General features: G+C 52.1%; 1 protein-coding gene and 1 long non-coding RNA gene across 2 annotated transcripts in view; both read right to left on the bottom strand.

Moving 5' to 3' along the window:
* Positions 1-853: 853 nt before the first annotated feature.
* LOC118498253 lies at positions 854-3,380 on the bottom strand. The gene is made up of 2 exons (XR_004900780.1): positions 3,118-3,380; positions 854-1,554 (listed from the first exon to the last, which is right to left on the bottom strand). It is a non-coding gene; the product is annotated as an uncharacterized LOC118498253 (long non-coding RNA).
* Positions 3,381-4,468: 1,088 nt separating this feature from the next.
* SLC9C2 (solute carrier family 9 member C2 (putative)) overlaps positions 4,469-23,299 on the bottom strand; it is a 47,726-nt gene continuing 28,895 nt past the window's right edge. Inside the window, exons 16-25 of the mRNA XM_036015902.1 lie at positions 22,918-23,106; positions 19,984-20,133; positions 19,789-19,840; positions 17,322-17,470; positions 15,242-15,367; positions 12,128-12,226; positions 9,385-9,552; positions 8,194-8,325; positions 6,735-6,920; positions 4,469-5,038 (exon numbers count right to left, since the gene is read on the bottom strand). Coding sequence (XP_035871795.1) covers positions 4,898-5,038; positions 6,735-6,920; positions 8,194-8,325; positions 9,385-9,552; positions 12,128-12,226; positions 15,242-15,367; positions 17,322-17,470; positions 19,789-19,840; positions 19,984-20,133; positions 22,918-23,106 — 1,392 coding nt within the window. The 3' untranslated portion in view covers positions 4,469-4,897. The remainder of the gene's footprint in view (positions 5,039-6,734; positions 6,921-8,193; positions 8,326-9,384; positions 9,553-12,127; positions 12,227-15,241; positions 15,368-17,321; positions 17,471-19,788; positions 19,841-19,983; positions 20,134-22,917; positions 23,107-23,299) is intronic.

Below are 23,299 nucleotides of genomic sequence, written 5' to 3'. Positions count from 1 at the left end.
CACAACATAAAATATCCCTGTATGTAGCATTGAGGCCTTTCCGGGTTGGGCTTCCTGGTCCCTGCAGCCGAAAGCATCCTAGTGGACACGCACGCGGGATCGGCCTGGAGTTGTTTCCAGCGCAGGGTGATGGGCCTCCCTCCCGTGGGAGACTGGAGGGCAGACACCTGTTTCCTGCTACTTCAGTCCCTGTACTGCGGCTCTCAAGCTTCAAATGCACTAAAGCACGGGAGGGACGTGTTACAATGCAGAGCCCAGGGCCCACCCCAGAGACTGCGTCTATCAGTGGCCGGAAGTCCGCACTCGTAACACCCAAGTGACCGTGATGCCTGGCACAGCGGGCACCGCGCCCAGTACCCATTTCCCCTGCTTTACTAACGACACCCGGGTCGTATGGAGGTCGGCAAGGGGAGGCACCGGATAAAATTCACCTTAAGGTGCTAGGTGTGGGCACGTGACAGAGCTGCCCTGGGTGGGGTCCCTTCCTGAGGAAAAGGCAAAACCTCGGTGGAGAAAGCAGCGTGTCCAACTGGAACGCCTGCAGAACGCCTGGGGTTACCGATGAAGGTCACTCCAGCCTGAGAATCCAAGTTACCGGCCGAGGACGCAGGAGGGGGAGGCCGCGCACACCCTGCAGCTGTGATTGCTCCACAAGCCGCTGAGCCAGTCCGGGTCTGCCTGTTTCCAGGCCTCTGGTTAGAGCAGCAGAACGAAGCCACACGGGGTTTCTGGAATGTGCAGCCACACCCAGCATGACTGACACACGGGCACTCACTCCGCAGCCACTCCGAAACACACTGCCCCACATGCTGGGTGCCCGGGAGGTCCTTCATAAACAGGCAGGGCTTTCTCCCTTGTTCCTCCTCCTCTTGTGGTTTTCCCTAGAGCAGAGGGTCTTGCGTTCCTCCAAAGTTTTGTTGTAGGGAAACAATGGATTCTGGTAAACACAGCATAAAATTCAACTTTATTTGACTTTTAAAAATAAAACAAAAAGAGTATCAAACAGTGTACTATGGAATGTAAGCCTGTTAACTTCTCAGCTTTGCTTTCAGTAACTGAGATTATGGGACATCGTTCCATTTTTTTTTTTTTTTCAGTAGTTACTGAATTGGGGAGGAAGGGAGTAACTTTAGAAAATGTTAGCAGGGCACTAATTCTACCAATATCACAAATCAAAATTATAGGTTCTATGCTTTAGATGACAATATATTGTATGGTGCTCTTAACAACCTGTGTTCTACTGTGACTTGCTGTCAGCTGCATGCAGCGTTTCACTTGGCAGGCCATGAGTCTGGGGCTACCTCATCCTGAGGAATTTTTAAACCGCTCAGGTATCATGCAGCTACTCCAAACGGGAACTTTTGTAGCAGCCCACCGACTGCTTATAAAATAAATGCAGCAGTGAACCGTTTCAGCAGCTTCTAAGTAAACTTCTCATCAGATAATCCTTCAGCCCTTGAGCCAGGATGCTGGCTTGGTCTTGAACCTGACTGACTTCACTTATCACAGTAAGCACCGTTATTATCGTTTTCTATAATGGAGTCCAGCTTCCGACTAGAAAAGAAAGGCAAAAGTAAAATATTAGACTAAGGGCATTTGAGAAAAAAAAAACAAGTACAACCAGAAAACTTAGGAAAAGTTTCCATTTTATGATCTGGAACATTCCCTCTAAAAGATCTCACATGTTAAGGACTTGGAGCCATACAGTGTCAGTAAATAACTGTGCATCTCCATGCCGCCCACTGTCAGCTTTAAAGAGATGCTACGTTCATTCAATTCAGGCAGTCTGTCTCTTAAGGAAAAGAGAATTGGTAGGAGAACTAGATTCTAGTTAACTCTGTAACTGATCACAGAGTAACTGGGAACGTCTTTCCTAAGTTGGAAGGAGAATTTTTAAAAATAATGGAGCCTGGAAAAAACAGAGGCAAGCGAGAAACCCAGTTACTTGACTCCCAAGTCCGTTTCCCATTTACGACATAGGGTTTCTAGAGGAAACAAGAAGATGACTAAAAAGAACTGAGTCACTTTGTTTAAAGGGACCATTTGCCCTAAGTTTGGACAATGCCACTTTCCTTCCCCCAAGACAGACACCGCAGACCACCTGGGTTGTCAGAAATGACCGTGGCGGGCCCAGGCTGGGGGTGCCGTGGGCTTCAAGCACACCATATTCAGAGGGCATAGTTGGGGTCCCTGGGCAAGAAGGGGAAGGAGGGTGCTTATTACCCCCAAAGCCTGTCCATGGCACCGTTACAGCTGCCTGGTCGTCTTCAGCCTCTGCTGGGTGCCCAGCTACTCGGTCAGAGTGCCCTCTTCCCCACTCAGCAGTGGGCTCGGGCCCCAGTGCGCTCCGCTGGGGTGCCTCACAGAGACCCCTGAGCGATGTGCCCTTCAGGCTACCTCCCTCCCACTGGACTGGCCTCCAGCCCAAGGCGACCAGCCCTCGCCCAGGCCAGCTCCAGGCACAGCTCCCAGCATGTCTGAAACTTCTCTAGAGCAGCCCCGATGGCCGAGGAAAGCAGGAAAAGACATTGGGGGCCAAGCGGAAGTGACTCCATAGCAAAGTGTTCTGGGGCCTCCTGTTTTATCTTAAAAATCCATGCAAATTTGTCATCCTGCTCTAAAATGTTTGTTTTCATATAAAATGTTTTCAATAACCTGGCAGTTAAATGAGTTAACGTTTTCCTTCAAAGATCACCAAGGAAAATTGACTTTCTAGGAAGGTGCCCCCAGCACCCTGGGTCCGCGACTGCCCTGCACATGCATGGGGCATGCAGACTCCAGTGGGGGACCTGGGAGACTTAGATGCTAGGGACCCTCCCCAACCCTAATCCCAGAGGTCCCTGCTTTTAAAGTAAACATCAGGGGCAGGGGGAAAGGTGGAAGGAAAGGGGGAGAGAGGGGAAGTGGGGCAAAATGACATCTTTGAAAACTATTCTGCAATTTTAATTTTTGAGTAATTCAGGTGAACTTGGTCCTCATTTTTCCAAATCAGTGAGTTGCCACTAATAGTCTCTTATCACCGCCACATTTTGCTACGTGACTTCACGGTGTATTTCAGCTTGGTAGTTTAGTATTCACAATAAGAAAAACATCTAATCCAAGTGTCAAGTTCATTACCTCCTCTTTTCTCTTCCAGTTATACTCTCTGTTCGTCATGTGAGGACTGGTGTTGACTGTGCCTATTCGAAAACATGCACCAAACGGAAAAACAAGTTAGGAGTTTCAGAATCAAAGTGGCGGAATGTTTTGAAGTTATCAATTTGCTTTCTCCCTGTAGGTCTTCCCTTCCCACTCAAGCAGGCTCCTGACTTTCTCCCCGCAGGGAGGTTGGTGAATGGGACCCGGGAAGTCCAGGACAGGACTGAGCGACTGGAGGGCCAGCAGGCAGGGCGGCGGCGTGGTCGCAGGGGGCTGGGCCTGCGAGGAGAGGCAGCGGTGCTGCGGCCGGGGCGACCCGCGGGTGCTCGGCTCTGAGTGTTGCCACTTACAGCAGTGAGGACCAAGTGTTGGCGGACTTTCTGATTTTTTTCGAGAAAAGTTCAAAATCTGGATTTTTAAAAAATGTTTCTACTCCACAACTAATTTTAAAATTGTAAAAGGAAACACGCATGTGGGTCAAATCCAACATGTGGCCTGGATCCGGTCCACACAGAGCGCCGCATTTCCCTCCGCGTCTCTGGAGTCCCCGGGGAAGCGGGGGGGGGCCTCCAGACCCAGCAGGAGCGGGTCCTGTCCCCTGTTTCCACTTAAGGCCTCCGACTCACGGCCCTCAGCTGTCCGGGGCTTGCCGCACGGCTGTGCCCACGAGCACCACGGAGCGGCACGGGGGCAGACCCAAAGAGCCCGTGAAGGTGGGACAGCGGTCAGCTCAGCTTGGATGGGGACCCCGCAGCAGAGGGCGCTCCGCCAGCTCAGACGCTGCTGCGTACAACCCCAGAACGGGCCGGGGAAGCGAGCCCCCAGCACGTCTGAGTTGGACTCGCTTCTAGGGGAGACTTGAAATCACACACTGAGCGTCTGTCTCCCCACCACAAGGGCGGCGCCCCGTCTGGCTCGCTCACCAACGAGTGCTCGGCCTGGTGCCCAGCACACAATGGGGCCGCATTTTGTAATGATTATGCAAATGAGAACTAATGAGACGTAAGCTCTTAATGAAATGTCACTTTAGGCACACGATTTGAAATCATGGACGCTGTCCACCCCTAATGAACCGTTCATTAAGAACTGCATCATGACTAAGCCAGCAGGCCACACGCATTGGAACCACTGGGGATGGTGCTAATTAGAGGAGTAAGTCCAGGGCAAGGGCTTTGGCACCGGGGCAGCTGGGGGAACAGTGCCAACGGGCTCCGTGAGGCAGGGCTGCCGAGCGCTGAAGGAAAGACCTTTGGTGCTTCTGCTCCGGAGCAAGGCCTTCCCATCACGTCTTCCTCGCGAGCTGCTCAGCACTGCGCTGTGCGCAGCTGGGCGCTCATACACATTCAGGGACTGCGACTGCTTAGTGACCATCGAAGTGCACCTCACAGCAAGTCCTCTGAGTTGTGGCATCGCCCGTGGTTTGGGTCGGGCTCCACTGTCCCTTGGGGTGGTGGGAGCAAGCCAGCTGCCCACGCCTGGGCCCACCGTGGGAGTCTGTCCCCTCCCCATTCCCGCTCCGCCCCATCCTGCGGAGGCATGGCTCCAGCCTACAAGGGCAGGAACGGAGTCACAGGTAGAAGCTGCCCCGCCCTCCCTAGCAAGGGTACAGGGGAAGGTTACAGAGCGGAAGAGACCACCTGGAACTCTCTGATACGTGACCTCCCAGAGGCCAGGTGGCCCTCAGGGTGGGCCCGAGAATGGGGATTAGTGGTCAGCCCACACGATGCCCTCAAACCATTTTCTTCAGACTGACTGAATTTTACGTGTACCTAAATTCCTTCCCAATGGTTTTCCTACCACTAAAGGCCCCCTCCTTATCCATGACCTTGGAGTGACTACCTTTGACAGGCTGAGATCCTTGGACAACCAGAAGCTTGCTTAAATCTGACGTTCCCTGAACCTAAAGGAGAAAAGTCCAAATCAGTCAGATGCACACCCTTGGTCTCCAAGCTGGCCGCTTCCTAACCTTCCCGAAGCATAAGAGGGATTGGCCCAAACCTGGACCTGGGCCCCCAGCCTAAGGAAGCTCTGTCTTCCTCACTGCACAGCCTCGTTAACGTTGCTTTGGAAAGCCTGGTCCCAGCGAGTTAGCTCTTGCTCACAGACAGACACCAGGGAGGGATTTTCGGCACCTGACTTGTGACCGGACTGGACATTCCTGGTTTAAAGCAGAATCCCAGCCGCCACCAAGTTACCTTGACTCCCACACAGACATCCAGGGGCTCAGGGCCCCACCTGCTCCCCCACCAGGGCAGGAGGGCCCTCTTTTCTTGGTGTTTTTTTCCCACAACACCTGCCCTCCCAGAACGCAAGCAGCAGACAAGTGGCAGTGACTGTCATTTCTAGATACCGCATGCTACCTGATTTAACCCTCCCAACAACCTTACGGGGTCACTGCTGCTACTGTCCTCACCTTACTAATGCGGCCCCTGAATGTCCAGAGGCAGCTGGCCGGTGCTCACGCACCCTGTGGGCACAGGGGTCAGGCCCTCAGTCCGAGGATGCCTGCCCCCACACCCTGGTGCCTCCACAACCTCTGCCGTGGGCACTCTCCTGGGGCCCCCCACTCACTCCCCTTCTTTCGAAGCTAAAGAGGTTTTCATTTTCCATTTAAAAAAAAAAAAAAACAGCCCTGGCTGGCATAGCTCAGTGGATTGAGCTCGGGCTGCAAACCAAAGCATTGCAGGTTCGATTCCCAGTCAGGGCACATGCCTGCATTGCAGGCCATGACCTCCAGCAACTGCACATTGATGTTTCTCTCTCTCTTTCTCCCTCCCTTCCTTCTCTAAAAGTAAATAAATAAAATCTTTAAAAACCACACACACACATTGCCTTCATCTTCTGAATTGTCGAGAGGCACAAAATAAAGATGTTAAAAATGAGGCAAATGTACTTTTTAGGAGGTTTGCCACTGTTTCCAGGACACAGACTTTCATGAAATGGATGCCTTCCCAGGCTGACCGGGCAGAAAGTGCCTCCCCAAAGCGGGGGCAGGGAGCCCCGCTACCAGATTAGAGCTCGTCAGTTCTTCTCAGGCCTCCTGCCCCCCCACTCCATGATCCATCAGCGGGTGGCCTACGAGGGACCCTGCTTCTGCTCATCTCAGGCCCCCCATCACTTGCTCGGTGTTCACACCTCCCCTTTGTTACAGAGACGTGAGCGAGGCCCAGGGCCTGTTGCCCAGTTGTGCCCACAGCCCCCAGTGTGGCCACAAAGTGACCTGGCCCCGACTGCGCTCCCCTATCAATCCATCAGCACAGATACGTCCAGAACCACGCGGGCCCACGGTGTCATTGCCTTGGTGGGAACTAGGAAAGGCACGCCCCGGGCATCCTTCCTCTGGGGAGGCACGGCCCCACACCAGGGCACGCGGCGTGGCAAGCAGAGAGCAGGCCACTCCGGCCCCCACTTGCCCCTCGGTCACACCCTAGTGCCCGCACAGCCCGCACACCAGCACACGGAAGCCCTGCGCGCCTTCCGACCCTGGTGTGAAGGGCAGGTGAGAACTGCAGGTTTTTCAGGGGGTCGGGTGAGTTACAGAGTCACTATGGGGCCCCGTGGAACACACGTGACTCCGTAGAAAGGGCCCTCCTCACCTGCTCACAGGTTTTGGGTAGGATGCAAGGTGCCAGATACGACACCTCCGTGTTTGTGTCAATGACACTGCCGTACACGACAATCACCAGCTTCATGATGGCGTAGTTGATAGTCATCTCGTTACAGCTGGACAATGTCTCCACGTACGCCGCGTTGAGCGACACGCACTTTTCGAACGTTAAGTCCTACAATGAAATTACGTTTTTCCTACAAATCGTACCCAACGCTACGTGGTACCCAGAAGAAAGAAAACTTGCAATTTGGCTGAGTTCTTTGAAGGTGTCAAAAGGCGTAGGAGCCTGCGGACCAAGGTGGAGAGTTTACCGAGAGTTCCGTCCACCGAGATTCTGAACCCAGAATCGTGCCGTGTCTGTGGCACGGTCCCGGCCAGGGTGGCCCAGGCTGGCGTGGGGGCCTGCGTGAGCCCCACGTGGCCGCAGCAGGCCAGCCAGCGAGCTGGGCCTCCGGGATTTCCCTTCGCACAAGAACCAGAGTCAAAGACACACAGGTTTTGCCCCGCAGCGAGCACTCATCCAGCGGAGCGAGAGGACAAACGGGACGAAAAGCCAAATCAAATACAGCAAGGCCACCAGTTGGAGGCGCACTTCGAGGCTCCGAACCAAAGACGTCAGAGCTGGAAGGGAGCTGTGATGGGGTGAACTGGGTCCCCCTGCAATTCCTCCGTTGACGCCCTAACCCCAGGGACCTCCGGGCGTGGCCTGGTTTGAAGGTGGGGTTGTTGCAGACACAACTGCTGAGGGGTAAGATGAGGTCCCACTGGAGGGGGGCGGCCCCCAAATCCAACATGACTGGAGTTTTTACACAAAAGGGCAATTCAGACACAGACAAGCACCGAGGGAGAACTCCGTGGGAAGATGAAGACGTACCTACAGGCCGAGGAGGCAGGCCCCGGCCGGTCCTCCCACAGCCCTCAGGAGGGAGCAACCCTGCCCAGACCTCAGTCTCGGGTTCCCAGCCCCAGGAACCAGGAGACAACAAACCTCTGTTGCTCTAGCCGCTCAGGCTCAGGGCACAAGTGGTGCTTTGTCAGGGCGGGCCAGCAAACCAGCACAGGGGCTCGGGTTACTTTAATTAGAATAAACAAACACACAGGCAAATACATTCTGGAATCTGAGTTTAGAAGAACTGGCACGCCCTGGCTGGCAAAGCTCAGTGGATTGAGCACGGGCTGCGAACCAAAGTGTCGCAGGTTCGATTCCCAGTCAGGGTACATGCCTGGGTTGCAGGCCATGACCCCCAGCAACCGCACATTGATGTTTCTCTCTCTCTCTCTTTCTCCTTCCCTTCCCTCTCTAAAAATAAATAAATAAAATCTTAAAAAAAAAGAGCCAGCACGACCTTCCTTTCTGCCTTTGTCCCCCAAAATACGAAGTGTGTTTTGTAAAAAGAAGCGCCGTGAATGAAAGTTCGTTGGTGTACGTTCATCACGGAACTTACCTCGTTGAGCAGAGCCGATTCGCAATACTGGTGGGCGATCATGAGAGCGAGCTTCAGCCAGATCTTGTACTCCAGGAATGGCCAGAAGACATCGAAGCCTTCATACAAGTCCTCCAGGGAGATGAAGCAGGCCTGCAACCACAAGGGCCGCGCGGCGGGCTGGCTTCGGAACGGAGACCCGGGACCCACAGGACGCGAGACGCCTGCAGGCTTACCCTGCACCGCGCCTCGCAGAAAAGCATCACCTCCCGTGTAAGTACGAGGCCCCGCCATTCAAAAGCATGGTATTGTTGGAGAGGCTGTCTGTCGTGTGCAAGGGAGCACAAGCGGCCGCCCAATGAAAGCTACGGACCTGCTGACAGGCCGGGAAAACCAGCACTCATCCATGGCTGTGATGCGGACAGGGCTCCCGGGCCCAGGATTCGGGAGCTCCCTAAGCCCATAACCTGCCTCCTTTCACCGCCACAGCGGGGAACGTGGGCTGTCTACCGTCTACTCTTCGTTTCCAGAGGCGACTGCTGCCCGGAGTCAGGGAGACCGTGCTTTCAGAAGTCACACTCCACGAACCTCAGTGAGTTCGGCCCAGCCCCGTGACCAAATGTGTGCCTTCTCGCCTCTTCCAGAAAGGAGGCGGTGCAAAACGCACAGGGCCGCACTCCCTCCGTGCAAACACCCCCCCCAGCACACTCTGGTCCCGCCCGCCCCCTCTGGGGGTCCCAAGAGCTTGAGAACTCTCCGTCAGCAGGAACTCGGGCCGGTTTCCGTTTGCAGGCCCCCACAGCTAGTGGACTATCGGGTTGCTGACTTGTTGAATAGATGGCATCCTGCACAGCACGTGAGAAACGGAAGAAAGGGGACTTGAAAACAGGCAATCTTTGAGAATGCCGCTTCTGTAATGCGGGCCGTTTGCTGAGCGCCAGGCACTTCAGACGGGTATTTTCCCTAATCTTCATGACATCAGAAGTTAGATGAACCCCTCTTTCATGAACAAGGACGCAAAGACCCACAGGGCCTAAAAACACCTCGCTCCGGGCCCCGCAGCCGGGATGCCAGACACTGGGTCTGCCTCGGCAGTCGCTGCTCGGTGCCTGAAGAATACACCAGAGCCCCAAGGAGGGAAACACACCACCGTTGCTCACGTCCTTGAGGAGGCGCTAATGACCCACGACGCACACAGACCCGGGGCCCCACCTGTAGGATCGTTTCGCAGATGGCGGTGCACTCGATCTCACGCTTCAGCAGGCAGCTCAGCTCCCCGATGACGTCCCCGCAGGTGCAGTACTCAGTGAACATGGTCTGGGACGTCCTGTCTGCCTGCAGGGTGTGGCTGATGCCGAAGGAAGGAGGGGGACTGTGCAGCTGCAGGGGGAAACGCAACGTGAGACACCCCCGAGCTGACCGCTGGCGACGTTTCCAGGGGAAGGAAAAGGTGCTCTGTGAATCCTGTCCCGTGGGAATCAGGCCTCGCAGAAGTCGCCGTTGCTTTCACATCGCAACTCTCTGAGGCACGGATGGCTTCCAGTCCTCAGCGTCACAGCTTTCGGCTAACAAGCCTTCCTTGGGCAAACCCCCGCCAGAAGTAGTGATTGCACGAATGCATAAATCAGACATCATGAACTCATAAGCCTCCCAACCAAGCCATGACCTCACTAAAAGCCTTGTTCCCCTTTAAGAGGCGTAAGAATGGTTGCCAGGAGCTGACGAAAGAGAAAGGGTTTAGGGTGAACACAGAGGGCTGAGTTCCCTCAGGAAAGGGACTGGCAGGCATGGGTGGGGGAAAGAGAGGTCTCAGACTTCAGGAGGAAGCTGCAGGAATCAGTCAGAAAGACGACAGAATTTTCCAGAAAGCTTAGCTGCAAACATCGAAGAGGAAGACTATCGTTCGGGACACAGGAAAAACAGGGAACTGAGGGCCCCCGAAGAAGTCACTGTGAAAAGCACACCCTCTCCTGGAGGTTCCCATTCAGGCTTTTCCAGGCCTTCATGCTTCCGAAGGGCTTGCACGTTTCACATTTCATCCCGAATGCCGTTCACTCAAAGGCCCGCTGAGCAGGCGTGGGCAGCGTTCTAAAGAAGCCCCTCCGCGACCACCCTGTGCTCTCCCATCGCTCCTGAGCCTAGGTGCTGCTGTGAAAGGATCTTGCAGGTGGCATCCAGGTTCCCAGTCACCTGGTCTCAAAGGGCTGACTCTGGATGATCCTGGTGAGCCCACCGAAGTCAGAAGGGCCTTCTGCAGTGGGGAAGGAAGCGGAGCTCCTCGGAGAGACGGGAGGACGTGAGGCGTGCGTGCGTGCGTGCACGTGTGTAAGGGCCCAGGAGGAGCCCTGGGAGCCGAAGCTGGCTCCCAGGGGACAGCTGCAAAGACGCAGGGACACCTGTCCCACCGCTGGAAGGAACTGGATGCCACCAACAGCCCCAGTGGAGCTGGAAACGGAGTTGGCACCCGGTTTCTTTCCGGAAGGGAACCCTGCCGTGTGGACCCTTTGACTCTGGCCTCGTGAGACCCCACGGAAGCGTCTCAGGACACCCAGCTGAGCCCACAGGACTTCCGGCCCACGGGGCAGTGAGGTGACAGACCACGCCGCTGAATTTGGTGGTTTGTTTTGGCTCGTACAGAACACTCCTGTAACATCTTCAGCCACAGTCTCCCTGGACTTGTATTTTAAGGAGCCTCAGTCTCGTCGTGGCAGGAAAACTCCCCCGAGGAACGCGTGTGTGGCAGCTTTTGAGAGTTTGACTTGACACATCTAACAAGCACTGGTGGCGGTGTGTCTCTGCCACGGACCCCGACGGGAGCTCAGCGCAGCAGCTCAGCACGTGGATTCGGACGAGAGCAGCATAATGTAGTGTCTAAGGACACAGACACGGAGACTGGGGACAGACCCCCTGGGCTTGAAGCCCGCCTGGACTCTCACGATGGGCCCTTGAAGGACACGTGAATTGCTCTGGGCACACTGGTTGCCTTGAAAGATAAGGCTGTCGTAAGGATTAAATGTCACGACCTGTTGCCATTCTTGACCGTGATTTCAAAAATTATAACCAGCCTCCTCATCTGTCCATCACCTCTAACGTACTACCTACTTAACTCACGTATTTTGTTCCGTGGCCCATGTCCTTCCATGCATCTACTAGAAAAGGAACTCTATAAGGAGGCAGGGACCTTTGTCTGTTTTGCCAACTCTGTGCCGAGACGGCGCGGAGCCCGCTGCGTGGCAGCACGGAAGCAACATGTGCTCGACTTCGACAGTGCCAGGAGCTTACTACGTGCGCGTGTCTGCATTATAACAGGCTTATCATAACAGCTGACTTCCCTGATCAACTTGGGTGGCTTTAAGGTCTGAAATACCCACTTGGAAAAACAGAGAGCCAAATACATTATTTACTTCGCAATAAGGTTTGTCACTTGGAACCGCACCTGATCTGGAAAGGACGTGGGTTGGGAGCTGGGGCTCTCCCATGGGGCTACTAGCCTGTGGATTCTCAGGGATTCCTGTCCCTGCCCCTCTACTGCCATCTTTCTCCGGTCCCCCACAAGCCTCCCATCCGTCAGATGAAAGGTGGTATTTTCCATCCTCATCCTACTTTGACCTCCAAGGGGATGGGCCACTGCGGTCCTGACTGCTTTTCTCTAGGTCAGGGGCTCAGCCACGCCGAGTACTGGGCTCCTTAGTGGAACATCATGGAAGAGCCTGCTCCCTCCCAGCGCCGTAGGGAAGGATGAGTAGTGACTACGCAAGCATTGTGTTCAACAAGGAGCACCTCCCAGATACTGGGTCCAGCGCCATCTCTCAGCCGCAGGGTTCACTCCGAAACGGTTTCCCTCGGACAAGAGATCATGTTAAAATTTTGAAACTTTCTTGGTTCCTCAATTTCTCCTTATGTTATGACTACACAGTTCAAATGCGTTTTAAGTAAAGAATAAATGGTTCCTTACAATCGCCATTCCTGAAATGATTAAGTAGATTCCTTGTGGCATTTCGCCTTCTCTACAAATGACATCCCCGTAGTCAAAATAGGCGAGTTTGGCCCTTTCCTGAAAGAAAGGGAAAAGGTGAGAGGAAAAAAATCAACATGAAAGGTTCACAGTCTACTTTTCTAAGTAGAAGTAAGATTTGAAAGCAAAAAATGGCTTTTCAGTAGCATGAAAAAAAGATAGACTCTTTGGTTTGTTAATGAAGTGTAATAACATACTGATATGCCTCATTATCCTTTAGGGACAAGCAAGCAAACTATAGACTTTGTGGCCCTGACTGTAGCTCAGTTGGTTGGACATGGTACCATAGGACAGAAGGTCGCTGGTTCGATTCCTGGTCAGGACACATGCCTGGGTTGCAGGTTTGGTCCCAGGTCGGGACGCATGTGAGAGGAAACATATTGATGATTCTTACCCACATTGATGTTTTCCCCCTTCTCTTTCTCCCTTCCTTCCCCTCTCTCAAAAAAATAAATAAATAAAATCTTAAAAAATAAAAAAACTATAGAACTTGTGATTAGCACCCAGCACAATGACTGATAAAAACACCCAATAAATGCTAGGTTGGGTAGATGTTTACAGTAAAGTGTGATAATTCTGATAAAAGAGACCGAGACAGGATATTCTGGAAAAACCCAGAAAGGCCACAGGACTGTGTCTTGGGTGTCCAGGGAGGACTTTACAGAGGAAGGAACAGCTAAGCTGAGGCCTCCTGGAAGAGTTACAGGTAGCCAAGACTCGATGAGCTGAAGACCATCCAGGGTGGAGCGCTCGGTGCACGCAAAGGCCCGGACGCAAACAGAATGCCCGTTCGAAGTAAGCAGGGACCTGGCATGGCTCAGGGACTCAGTGCGTCCCAGGCAGGGAGCGGCAGACACCAGGGCTCAGTCCTCCATGGAGCCCCCGTAGGCACGGTGCCCTGGGTTCACGATCGTTTTAGGGACTCACAACCATATTCGAGTTTCTTTTAAAAATCAGAAGGAATGTAAGAACTTTTAGGTAGAGGGAAATGTGTTAATAGTAAAACAGTTAGCACTCGCTAGTACCAATTTCCAAAGAGAATTTCAAACACTTCTGGCATGAAGAAAACACTAGCAATGGCACATAGGGAACCAGACGGTCCCAGCTCTGGAGAGCCCACGGTGACTGGGGACCAGGGAACGTGTCCTCATGACGGTCAAACAGATGCCTCACATGTGTCTACCTGCCTGGATCACACACAAGACACAGTACAAGCACATGTGTGGTAAAGCACGTGCCATTCTTTCTCACAGAGTTTTCTTGGTTCCAAAAATCGAACAGAGATGTCAACAGGTGATGAGAACTTTTCGGATCTACTCTCTTAGCAACGTTCAAATACCCTGTGCATTGGGGTTAACCACAGCTGCCATGCTGTGTACACCGCATCCTCAGCACTTACTATCTTCTAACTTGGAAGCTTGTACCTTTTGCCCACCTTCCGCCAATTCTCCCAGCCTCCTCTGCCTCCCTCTTTTGGTAACCACAAATCTGATCTCTTTTTCTAGCTTCAGTTCCTTTTGCTAATTCTTCCTTATCTCCCCACTCCTAAATGCTGGGTAGCCCAGGACTCAATATTTGGATGCCCATAATAATTCCCTAAGTTTTCTCAAGTCTCGAGCCTTTAGATATGCCCTCTGTGCTGACAGCTCCAAAGTGTCTGCCCCCAATTTGGCCTCCCACCTGGGATCAAGTCATCCCTTCAACCGCCTACTCCACACTTGGGTCTCTAGTAGTTTTCCCAAATATAACGTATTCGGAACCAAACTCTTGCCCCACCACCATCATGTAAATCTTCTCTTCCCCATCTAATTAAATGGTAATTCCATTCTATGCAGACTAAAGATCTAGACGCTGTGCTCCCTCCCTTGCACACTCACTCTGTCAGCGTCTATCAGCTCTCTCGAAAGCATCCAGAGTCTGATTGCTTCCCTCCACTTCTGCAAGTCCGAACTGCCATTACCTCTTGCCTCCCTCACTGTAACTGCCTCCTACTAGTCTCCCTGGCTTGCCCTTGACCCCTCGCAGCCTCTTCTCAACACGGCAGTCAATGGTCCTTATGAAACGTGTTAGATCATGTCACCTCTCTGTTCCAAACCTTCCAGCTGGTTCCCATTTAATTCAGACAAAACGCCCGAGTCCTTGCAACGGCCTGTGAAGTTCTGCAACCTCAGGGTCTGTCCAGCAGCTCCCGCCTCGCCTCCTCCCTCTATCCCTGCCCCTGCCAGCCCCTCGCGGCCTCCTTGAGCCCTCCAAGTGCACTCCACCTCAGGGCATTGCACCTGCCTGGAGAGTTCTTCCCCTTCCACATGACTTGGTCCTCGTGTCCTTCAGATTTCTTTGCAAATGTCATCTTCTAGAGCAGTCTTCCCTGACCACTTCATATAAAATAGCTGCCCCAACCATCTTCCTTTTCTACACAGCATTTATGTATGTGTTGGTACGGTTGGTATCCATCCCCAGCCATATAATATACAGTCCCTGACAGCAGGGACTTCATTTATTTTGCTCACTGCCACACCCCCAAGCCTCAGCTAGTCCCTGGCACATAGAAGATAGTCAGTACGCATTTGTTGGAGGAGCCCACATTCCAACAGCAACACCCGGTTGCCTCAGACCACGCGTGACCTCTTGAGTACACAACAGCCTTCGCCGCCCCCTGCCACGCCACACCCAGCGGTTTTACTTCCATGTTGTCTTCCTGGCCTGCACGGCCATTCACATGTGCTCTAACAAGTCTTTTCCAGAGCGTGCCTCTGGAAGTCCAGAATTCTACGGCACAAAATAAGATGGGACTAGTAATAAGCAGGTAACAGAGATAGCTCATCCCAAACAGATAATCCGTTGTGAAAGCAAAAACAAAAACAAAATCTGCCTTTTAGGATCAAGATGAAATGTTTTTGCTGGGCCTCCATTTTGACTTACCCTTTGCTGGCCATTACGGGATTCTTGCTTTAGTTTTCTTTGGTTGCTGTTGTTAATTTTGCATTAAGGAGTGGGAAACATGAAAAGCAATGACCATCATGCCTGAGCCAGAAGAGAAGGCAGAAGGTTTACCTTGAAGAACTTAATGAGAACCTCTTTGTTCTCCAGCCACACAATCTTATGGAGGTAGTTGTCAGGCGTAGGGGGCGGGATGGCCATGGGGAAGCTGTCCAGCATCTTTATTTTGGAAAGAAGTACCTAAAAATGAACGATCGAAATGATGGTAATCAGATCCTATAACGGAAAAAGGAGTATTAGGTTAAAACTAAGGAAATCTAAATAAACAACTGTTACGCAAATCTAACCTTGATTTTTGACTCAGAGCTTTCTCCACCCCATTTAAATTGTCCTCTAACTTTTTTGGTCCATGTTCTCCCCTTATTACTATTTTCACTGACTTATTATCCCAAATTCAACTTGTCATCTTACACCCCAGTTAACACATACATTATTCTCCCGTCTTACTCTCAAATTGTCTAAACTTCATAGTTGGTTACTCTGTGATTTAATGCCACGTTCTCTCGATTTTTTTTTTATGTGTATGGTTTGCTTCTTCAAAGCCTTCTAATTTTGGAGGATACTTCCAGTCTTGTGGACTCTGAGAAGCCTCCTCTGGCTTCCGTCAGCAGGTAGGAGATGACCACTTGTCTGTCTGAGTCCCACGGCACCTCCTACAGGTCTCCCTTGCGGGACTCACTGCATTGTAGTGGTCTCATTTTTACGTACGTGTTTCACGCTGCGCACTACATAACTTTAGCTGATTGGATGAACAAATGCCTAAGTGACCCCGTGAACTTTGGGGTCAGTATTGTATTCATTAGTTATCCTGAGCGCCACAGTAAGTATCCAATACATATTTACTTAATTAAATCAAATAAATTTACCTGCTACCTTATGCCCTGGGATCAATAATTATATCTCCTTGGCTGACAATCTGACAACCAGTAGGCACTTAATCACTAGCTATGGAATGACTGTTTACCCACAAGCTTTCTAAACAGACCAATAGGAAACAATAAGTCTCTCTCCTCGTAAGGGTTATTATTTATTTATGAGTATTAAGCCTTCAAAGCCTTCAAAGCGATAAGTGCAAAAATACAAAACACAAAATGTGTAGAGGTATAACTTGAAGAACACCCTAAAGTGGCCCTTCCTTCCCTCTCACAGACACGAAGGGGAAATTGTGTCACCCGTTGGGTCCTTTGCCAGGACGCTGAAGACACTGAAGAGACAGAGCCACGAAGGAGAGAGCTGGTCTGTCCCACCCCCACTTCCCCGCTGGGGCCACTAGGGGGCACTCTGTCCAGCGATTGTCCAGAAGCCCAGGGCTTGGTGGTGGTGGCTGGGAGCTATCCATGGCCAGAAAAAGCCTGTGACACCCAGAAGCACTCATCAGTGGACAACACAGACCAGAACCTCCACTTTTCTGCTTTACGCTCGGAAGCAGACAGCCCCTGTGTCAGAGAGAAAGAACAATCTTACTGGCACAAACACACAGTCCAGATGGTAAGTGTGTGGAGTGCTAGAATTCAACATTTTTTCCTCTGGCATATGTTCCTAGTTTTTTCACAGATGCATTTATAATTTTCCAAAAGTTCATTTATCAGCTGACTGACTAGGTGGTCTCCCCTGCTCCTCTCCCCTTAGAAAAGCCCCCTCCCAGACCCCACCAGGACACCGGGTGGGCCCCTCCCCACCATGCTAACATTGTGTGACTCCCCACCCCCCGGCCACAGCTGGGGGGACTGGGCAGGCCACGGCCCACCAGAGGAGAGAGAAGCAGAAAAATCTAGAGTTTGCAGAGGGAGCCAAAAGAAGACGCCACAGAGGCCAGGTGGCTCGGTCCTCACACAAGGCCCTTCCCCAGGCCTGGCCACCTGGCCTGGCTCCCGTGGGCTCTGCAAGGCTCTCTGTGTCCTTACACTAAGTCTCCCGACCCCACTTCTGGGCTGAACCCAGCTCAGGCCGGTGTCTCACTTGCAACCAAGTTGTTTGGACCTGAGGTGCACCAGGCGGCCCCCGGGCTGGTGGCCCTGGCAGTGACAAAGGCTGCAGGCACACGAGAGGTGGACACGAGGTCGCTAGAGCAGCAGGGCAGGCTGGGGGGCGCCTGGTTGAGGGAATCGAGCAACAGAAAACGTGGCTTCACTACCTTGTTCATCTCCACGCCCTCGTGCTTATCGATGATGCCCCTGGACCAGAGGAAGGAGAGGTGCTTCAGAGACTTGGTGATCACCGTCTGGATGGCCTGCCTGGTCTTCAGAGCGATAACGACATCACGCCCCTCGTGCTCTATGAGCCCTGGAGCAGGCGACACCCTCGGTCAGCCCCCGGTGCAGTGGCCGCGACAGCGACCCGCACTTGTACAACGGGCTGCGACGTCCAAAGGGCTGGTGCTTTGAACCCTTCCGTTCCTGTTTCATGCGGAACGTGGGAGGCCGTGGGACCAGAGTTAGTGTCCTCTCCACTCTGTAGTGGGAGAACTGGAAACGACGAGCTCGCCCCACCAGCCAGGGGAACACCGCTCTCTGCCCAGCGCCGGTGGCACGGTGACCTACCGTATTTTGCTGTGTATAATGCGCAGTTTTCTGCCTGAATTTTCGAGGGAAAAGTAAGGATGTGCATTCTACATGGGTATGAGGACCGCATACCGTGGGTATGATAATGGCTGTAATACTCCTGTGCACAATGCCCATAAGGAGCGCGTGTGCATCATACACGGCAAAGTACAGTAGCTCCGGGAGGAAACCCATTCCACTGCAGCGTCCCTACTTGACTGGCCTCACTCTCCACGTACAACTTTATATAAACTACAGCGTTAGAGGAATTACGTAATTTTGGGTGGGCAGACCAATACATGGCCGGATCAGAGAGTCCCTGGACTTCAGCTGGTGGGTCTGTCGGAGACCCAACCCCGTGTCGTTTCCGCTTTCAGGAGCCTGTGAAGTCGTGGGTGGGGCCTGAGAAGTCGTGGGCGGGGCCTGAGAAGTCATGGGCGGGGCTGGATTCAAAGCTAACACTGGGACCCTCCAGTCCTTGTGATCCAAATGTTCGGCACAATGCTGGACTCCTGGAAGGTGCCCAAGCCACCCCTTCAACTGCCGTGAGCAGCGACATGAAGGGTAGGAGGGGCCAGAGCAGGTTCTGGTGTCAGGAGCTGTCTGAGGCCTGAGCTCTGTCTAACTCACCGCTTACCAGCCATGTGACCTCAGGTAGTCCGACCTCCCTAAGCCTCAGTTCCATCATCCGTACATGAAGACGGCAACAGTGTTTGCCTCACAGAGTAGTTATGAGCAGTGAATGCGACAATGTCTATAAATAGAGCTGCTAGCACATTCCTGGCACAACCAGCATCCAATAATCCGTTGCAGTAACCATGTGGGAAGAGACATTCCCGTGCAGGACTGGGTCAAGGAAACTTTGTAATATTTCACACTAATCTAAAACATCTAAAAAATCTAAAACGTAACATCAGAGAGCGGCTCCCAGGCCCCTAATCTTTCAAAGCACAGCAATCAAAGTCTGTCTACATGTAAAGGCAGCAATGGGCCCTGGATTTTCTGAGTCAGGGCCCAAGTGTTCTGACTTAGAGTCTCCATAGTTGAAATTCCATTCATTGGACAATGTTATTTCTATTTTGATTTGGAAAGTATGATCCTTATTAATCCACATGGCAGCTTATAGTGTGGTTACAAATGCAAAGTGGCTTTACTTTCTTTCTTGTATAATAATTTCCGTCTACTAAGGGCCCACTCCATTCCAGACTTCCTACCAGACCCTGGAAGCCTGGCCCACAGCCCCCTTCAGAGGAAAGCAGGCCCAAGACGCTTTGTGTAAGATGCCGGGGCCCCTGCTGTGTGCTTCAGCTCAAGCAGGGTGACTGTGGGTGCTCAGAAAATGACGCCCCTCACAGGTTCATACCCCTGAGCATCCTTGCAAACAAAGGAAAACCAGACCAGACCAAACCACCCTTTGTCACACAAAGGCAACTTTCACATGTGTTTTTCCTACGACCTTAAGGAATCTGAGCCTGTCTCCTGAATCCATCTCCCACTCCCCTCACTCTCCCCTCTGTGCTCCCACAGCAGGTGCCAGGGCTCCTCTCCCTCTCTGCAGCCACCTACCGCTATGCTCACACCCTCCTCTAGGCCCTGCACGCTTTGCACACCGGGCCCGTCACACGTGTTCGGTAAGTGCTGGTTGGATGGGTGCACGGATGTTCGCGCAATTGAATGAAAGCATGAACTGGTCTTTCTTGGGTTCAATGACAGGACGGTGGGTGCCAGAGCAAATGAAGCCTGAAGCTTTGCTGGGGGCAGTCATGCCAAAACAGACGCTGTCCTGCTTGGGGCTTGCCGTGAGTAGCGGGAGTTCTCTGGGAAAGAATCATGCTGGAAGAAAGCAGAAGGCACCAGGAGAGGAGGGGACCAAATACGAGATGGACTGTCTCTGTAAAAGCAGCCGCAGGGAGGAGTGCCCGGGAGCCCAGCAGAGCTGCTGAGGACGGGACACTGTGGACGTCACTCATCGTAGGGTCCCCAGGAGTCAGAGCTGCCTCAGTGGCAGGTAACACACACACAAGGTGTGACTCCAGGAAATCAGATTCTCCAACAACCTACCTAGCTCTCTGATGGCATCTCGTTTGTTGGTGTCCAAAATTTCATATAGTTTCTGTAAGAAGTTAGGGAAAACATTAATTTGTGATAGCAAGTGCATTTTCCGAGGGGAAAAGTACAGTCGTAGAAACCTCATCTAGTTTACAAACTATTTGTTTTTGTTTTTGTTTTGCCAAAGGAACGGTGCTTGTCTCTTACCTGATATATTGATCCTCGGCCAGAAATTTGTTTCACTAAAAATTTGGCGTCCTCTTGACTTTTGACGTAGCCTTTGGTGATGCTGTACATCAAGCTGAGGCGCTTTTTGATCTGCACGTCGGCAATGTTTATCAGCAGCGGGATGATTATCTGCAGCAACGGAGAGGGAAAAGCACCGTCTAAGGCGGAGCTCTCTACGTGCGGTCTCCGGGCCAAAAACAGCGCCACCCAGAGGCGCCTTAGAAATGCAGGCCCCCGCTCTCCGCTCCAGACCCGCAGGACGGGAATTCCGGGGGTGGGGCTGGGGGGGACAGGGCGTGGTTAACAAGCCCTTCAGGTGACAGCGCTCACAGAGTTGAGAGCCGCTGGCTCTTTAAAGAAACGAAAGCTCGGTGAGGGACTTGCTCTGGAGCTGTGATGGGGACCTGACCCCGTTTTCCATACCCCTCGATTTCAGGAGACAAGAGGGGGTCCCATAACCTGGGTGACAGTTACTAATGGAAGAAATCATATCTGCAGCTCAGGTTCTTCCCGTATAAGACAGGGAGCTTGGGGTACCGAGGATGCTTCTTAGCGCCAAGTTTCTTGAATCGCAAGTGGAGACAGGAGAAGATAGTGACTGAGGAGACTGAGATTTTTAAACAGGAACTTTCCTGGGTTCAGATGCCATCTCTGTGACTCTGTAACCGTGTGCCCAGTTGCGCGGCGACTTTGGGGACCCGGTGCCCTCCTCTGTACAGCGAGGGCAACAACACCTAGGCAGCAGAATTCCAGTGGAGCAGGGCAGGCAGCCGCTGAGACAGAGTCCCGGGCAGCGCAGGGCGGGCGCTGGGGAGCCAGGTCACAGGGGAGGGAGAGGGGACCAGGGAAGGAGCACCCCAGCCCCAGCGCAGGACTCACAGGGGCGGAGAAGGGGGAGGTGTGGTTAGCTGCTGTTTTGGTCGTGACACTCTGCACGGAAGGGGACGCCTCGAAGAGGATTTCTTCAAGTTGTGCTCCACGACGCCCTGATACCCCCGAGCTGTTCCTGAGAGGGTCCGACCTCTTAAAGTCTCCAGTATCTTTTCAGGCTCCCCCATACAGACAGAGGTGCTTCTTTGGAAAGTACCTAACAAACTTGACACAGGGGTGACACCCACCTCCTAGGGCTACTGGGATGGTTTCATTAGATAATGTACCGGGTTCCTAGATCACCAGAAGTGCTCAATAAAATAAGCTAATGGCGATGACATTGATTATACGAATTCCTTGACTATGCTTCACTGAGATTCGTCAATGGGCTGGGAGGAAGAGGCAATGGGGTTCACACTCTCAAGTCAAGTCCACGCCCACAATGAGACACTCTCATTTAAACCTATGTCACTCAGAGAGAGTTTCCTCAAAGTGTTACTTCCAAAATAATTATTTCCTATTCATCCGCATAAGATCTCTTTCCAAAACCTGATTACCTAAGGAAGCTTCCGTCTTCCACAGTGAGACCTAGCCACATTTCTGATTTCTGGAGGGGTGTGTATGGCGGCAGGGTTACGCCTTACGTGAGCACTCAGCTCCAATCTCAGCTCATGAGGCAAAAACGACAAGGAATCAAAATTACCCCTCATGTCAATATTGTGTACACAGATCCGTGCCGTAGCTCCACATCTCTCATGCCCACTGAAGTCTGGTCACATTCACACAGACTCGGAGAAGGAACCCAAAGAACATCTACACACCCAAGTCTGGGCATTTAAATAATTCTCCCGTTAAGATAACCACTGAGCATTTCTGAAAACGGGGACTCCACGGAGGATTCTGATGTTTACCTTTTGCCCTCAGGGTTTACGGCAACTTCTTCGAAAATATTTACCTTCTATAACTTTAATACACACTAATTGGGTTAGTTGATGTAACGAGAATCAAACGACCCAGGAAAATGGGGTGGCGAGTGAAATCATCTACAGCCCCTAAGTTAAACGCTTGTAGGAGGCCACCCCGTTGGAAAGAGAGGGAGAGAAGGCTGAAGAGGAGAAACCGAACATCTGGCAGTCTACCCTCAGAGCCTGAAACCAGAGCCGGGGAAAGAAGGAATGGCTGTTTTTGAGGAGTTTGAAGGCCACAGTAAAACTAAATTCCACAGGGATTATGCTGTAGGAGTTTGGGTGATAGGAAAAAAAATTTTAAAAATCCTCACCCAAGGCTATGTTCCTTGATTTTTTAGAGAGAGAAGAAGGGAGTGAGAGAGAGAAACATTGATTGGTTGCCTCCTCCTGTACGTGCCCTGACTAGGGATTGAACCCACAACCCAGGCACATGTCCTGACCGGAAACTGAACCCACAGACTTTTTGGTGTGTGGGACGATGCTCCAACCAACGAAGCCAACCGGCCAGGGCAAGGAAACAGTTCTATGCCTCTGCACAGGTGAGGCTTTGCGAGCCAATTTTACTAAAACTTGGAGAACTTGTTTCTGGTTCTACCCTGCTTCAGAGGGAACCCGGATTTTCATTCATGCACTCAACAGATCTTTATGAAGTGCTCACTGCAGGTCAGTCCTCGGTCTAGAGCTGCAGGGTGACGTCACGACAGGAACAAAGAGGCTACCTGAGGACGGTGCGCTGAACACGCAGGGGAAAGGGGAGCACGCAGTGGGGAAAGGGTAAGCTGACACAGGGGGCGGGAAGCCAGGGGTACAGAGGGCGGGCACCTTTCTTCCTGGGGCTCAGGAAAGGCCTCCTCGGGAGGAGGCAGAGATGGGGGCACTGACCTGAAGGAGGTAAGACAGGAACCCAGCAGACCCCCTCCCGGGCAGAGAGAGGGTTCCAGGGCGGTGGGGAGTGGGGCAGCGGGGCAGAGAGAGGGTGCCTTCCCTGGCTTATCTCAAAACAGTGCGGGCTTCTTAACACCTTTACCAAACAGTACGCACAAAAGACCCAGCATTGTCAAACGTGAAGATTTACCTTAATGAGAGGAACAAATCGAATGAGTCTTAAATAGCCTATTATTACTGTAAACTGAATGAGAATTATGTTGTCTGGTCTCAATTTGACGAAGTATACACAAAGGATATCAACAATTCCAATGATCAAGATTAAAAATTCCACAGTATTCCAGTGTTGATGAAAATATTTCCTTTTCAAAATTATTATCTGTTTAGAAAACAAATAGAACAGATGTCATTTCAGAGTGCCTGTACAGTGATGTGGGGCGGGGGGGGGGGGCACGGGCGTGCCTTAGAAATTAACGGTTCCATCCTCGACTACCAAGGGGTTACATTCCAAAAGCTGGTTTTTCAGCTGTTCACGTGGAATTTCAAAATAAAATGTTTTAAATTTCCAATAT

This window comes from Phyllostomus discolor, chromosome 14 (genome assembly GCF_004126475.2).
Source record: "Phyllostomus discolor isolate MPI-MPIP mPhyDis1 chromosome 14, mPhyDis1.pri.v3, whole genome shotgun sequence".
NCBI lineage: Eukaryota > Metazoa > Chordata > Mammalia > Chiroptera > Phyllostomidae > Phyllostomus > Phyllostomus discolor.
The sequence above is the reverse complement of the archived record's forward strand: the minus strand, read 5'-3'. Positions and strand labels throughout refer to the sequence as shown.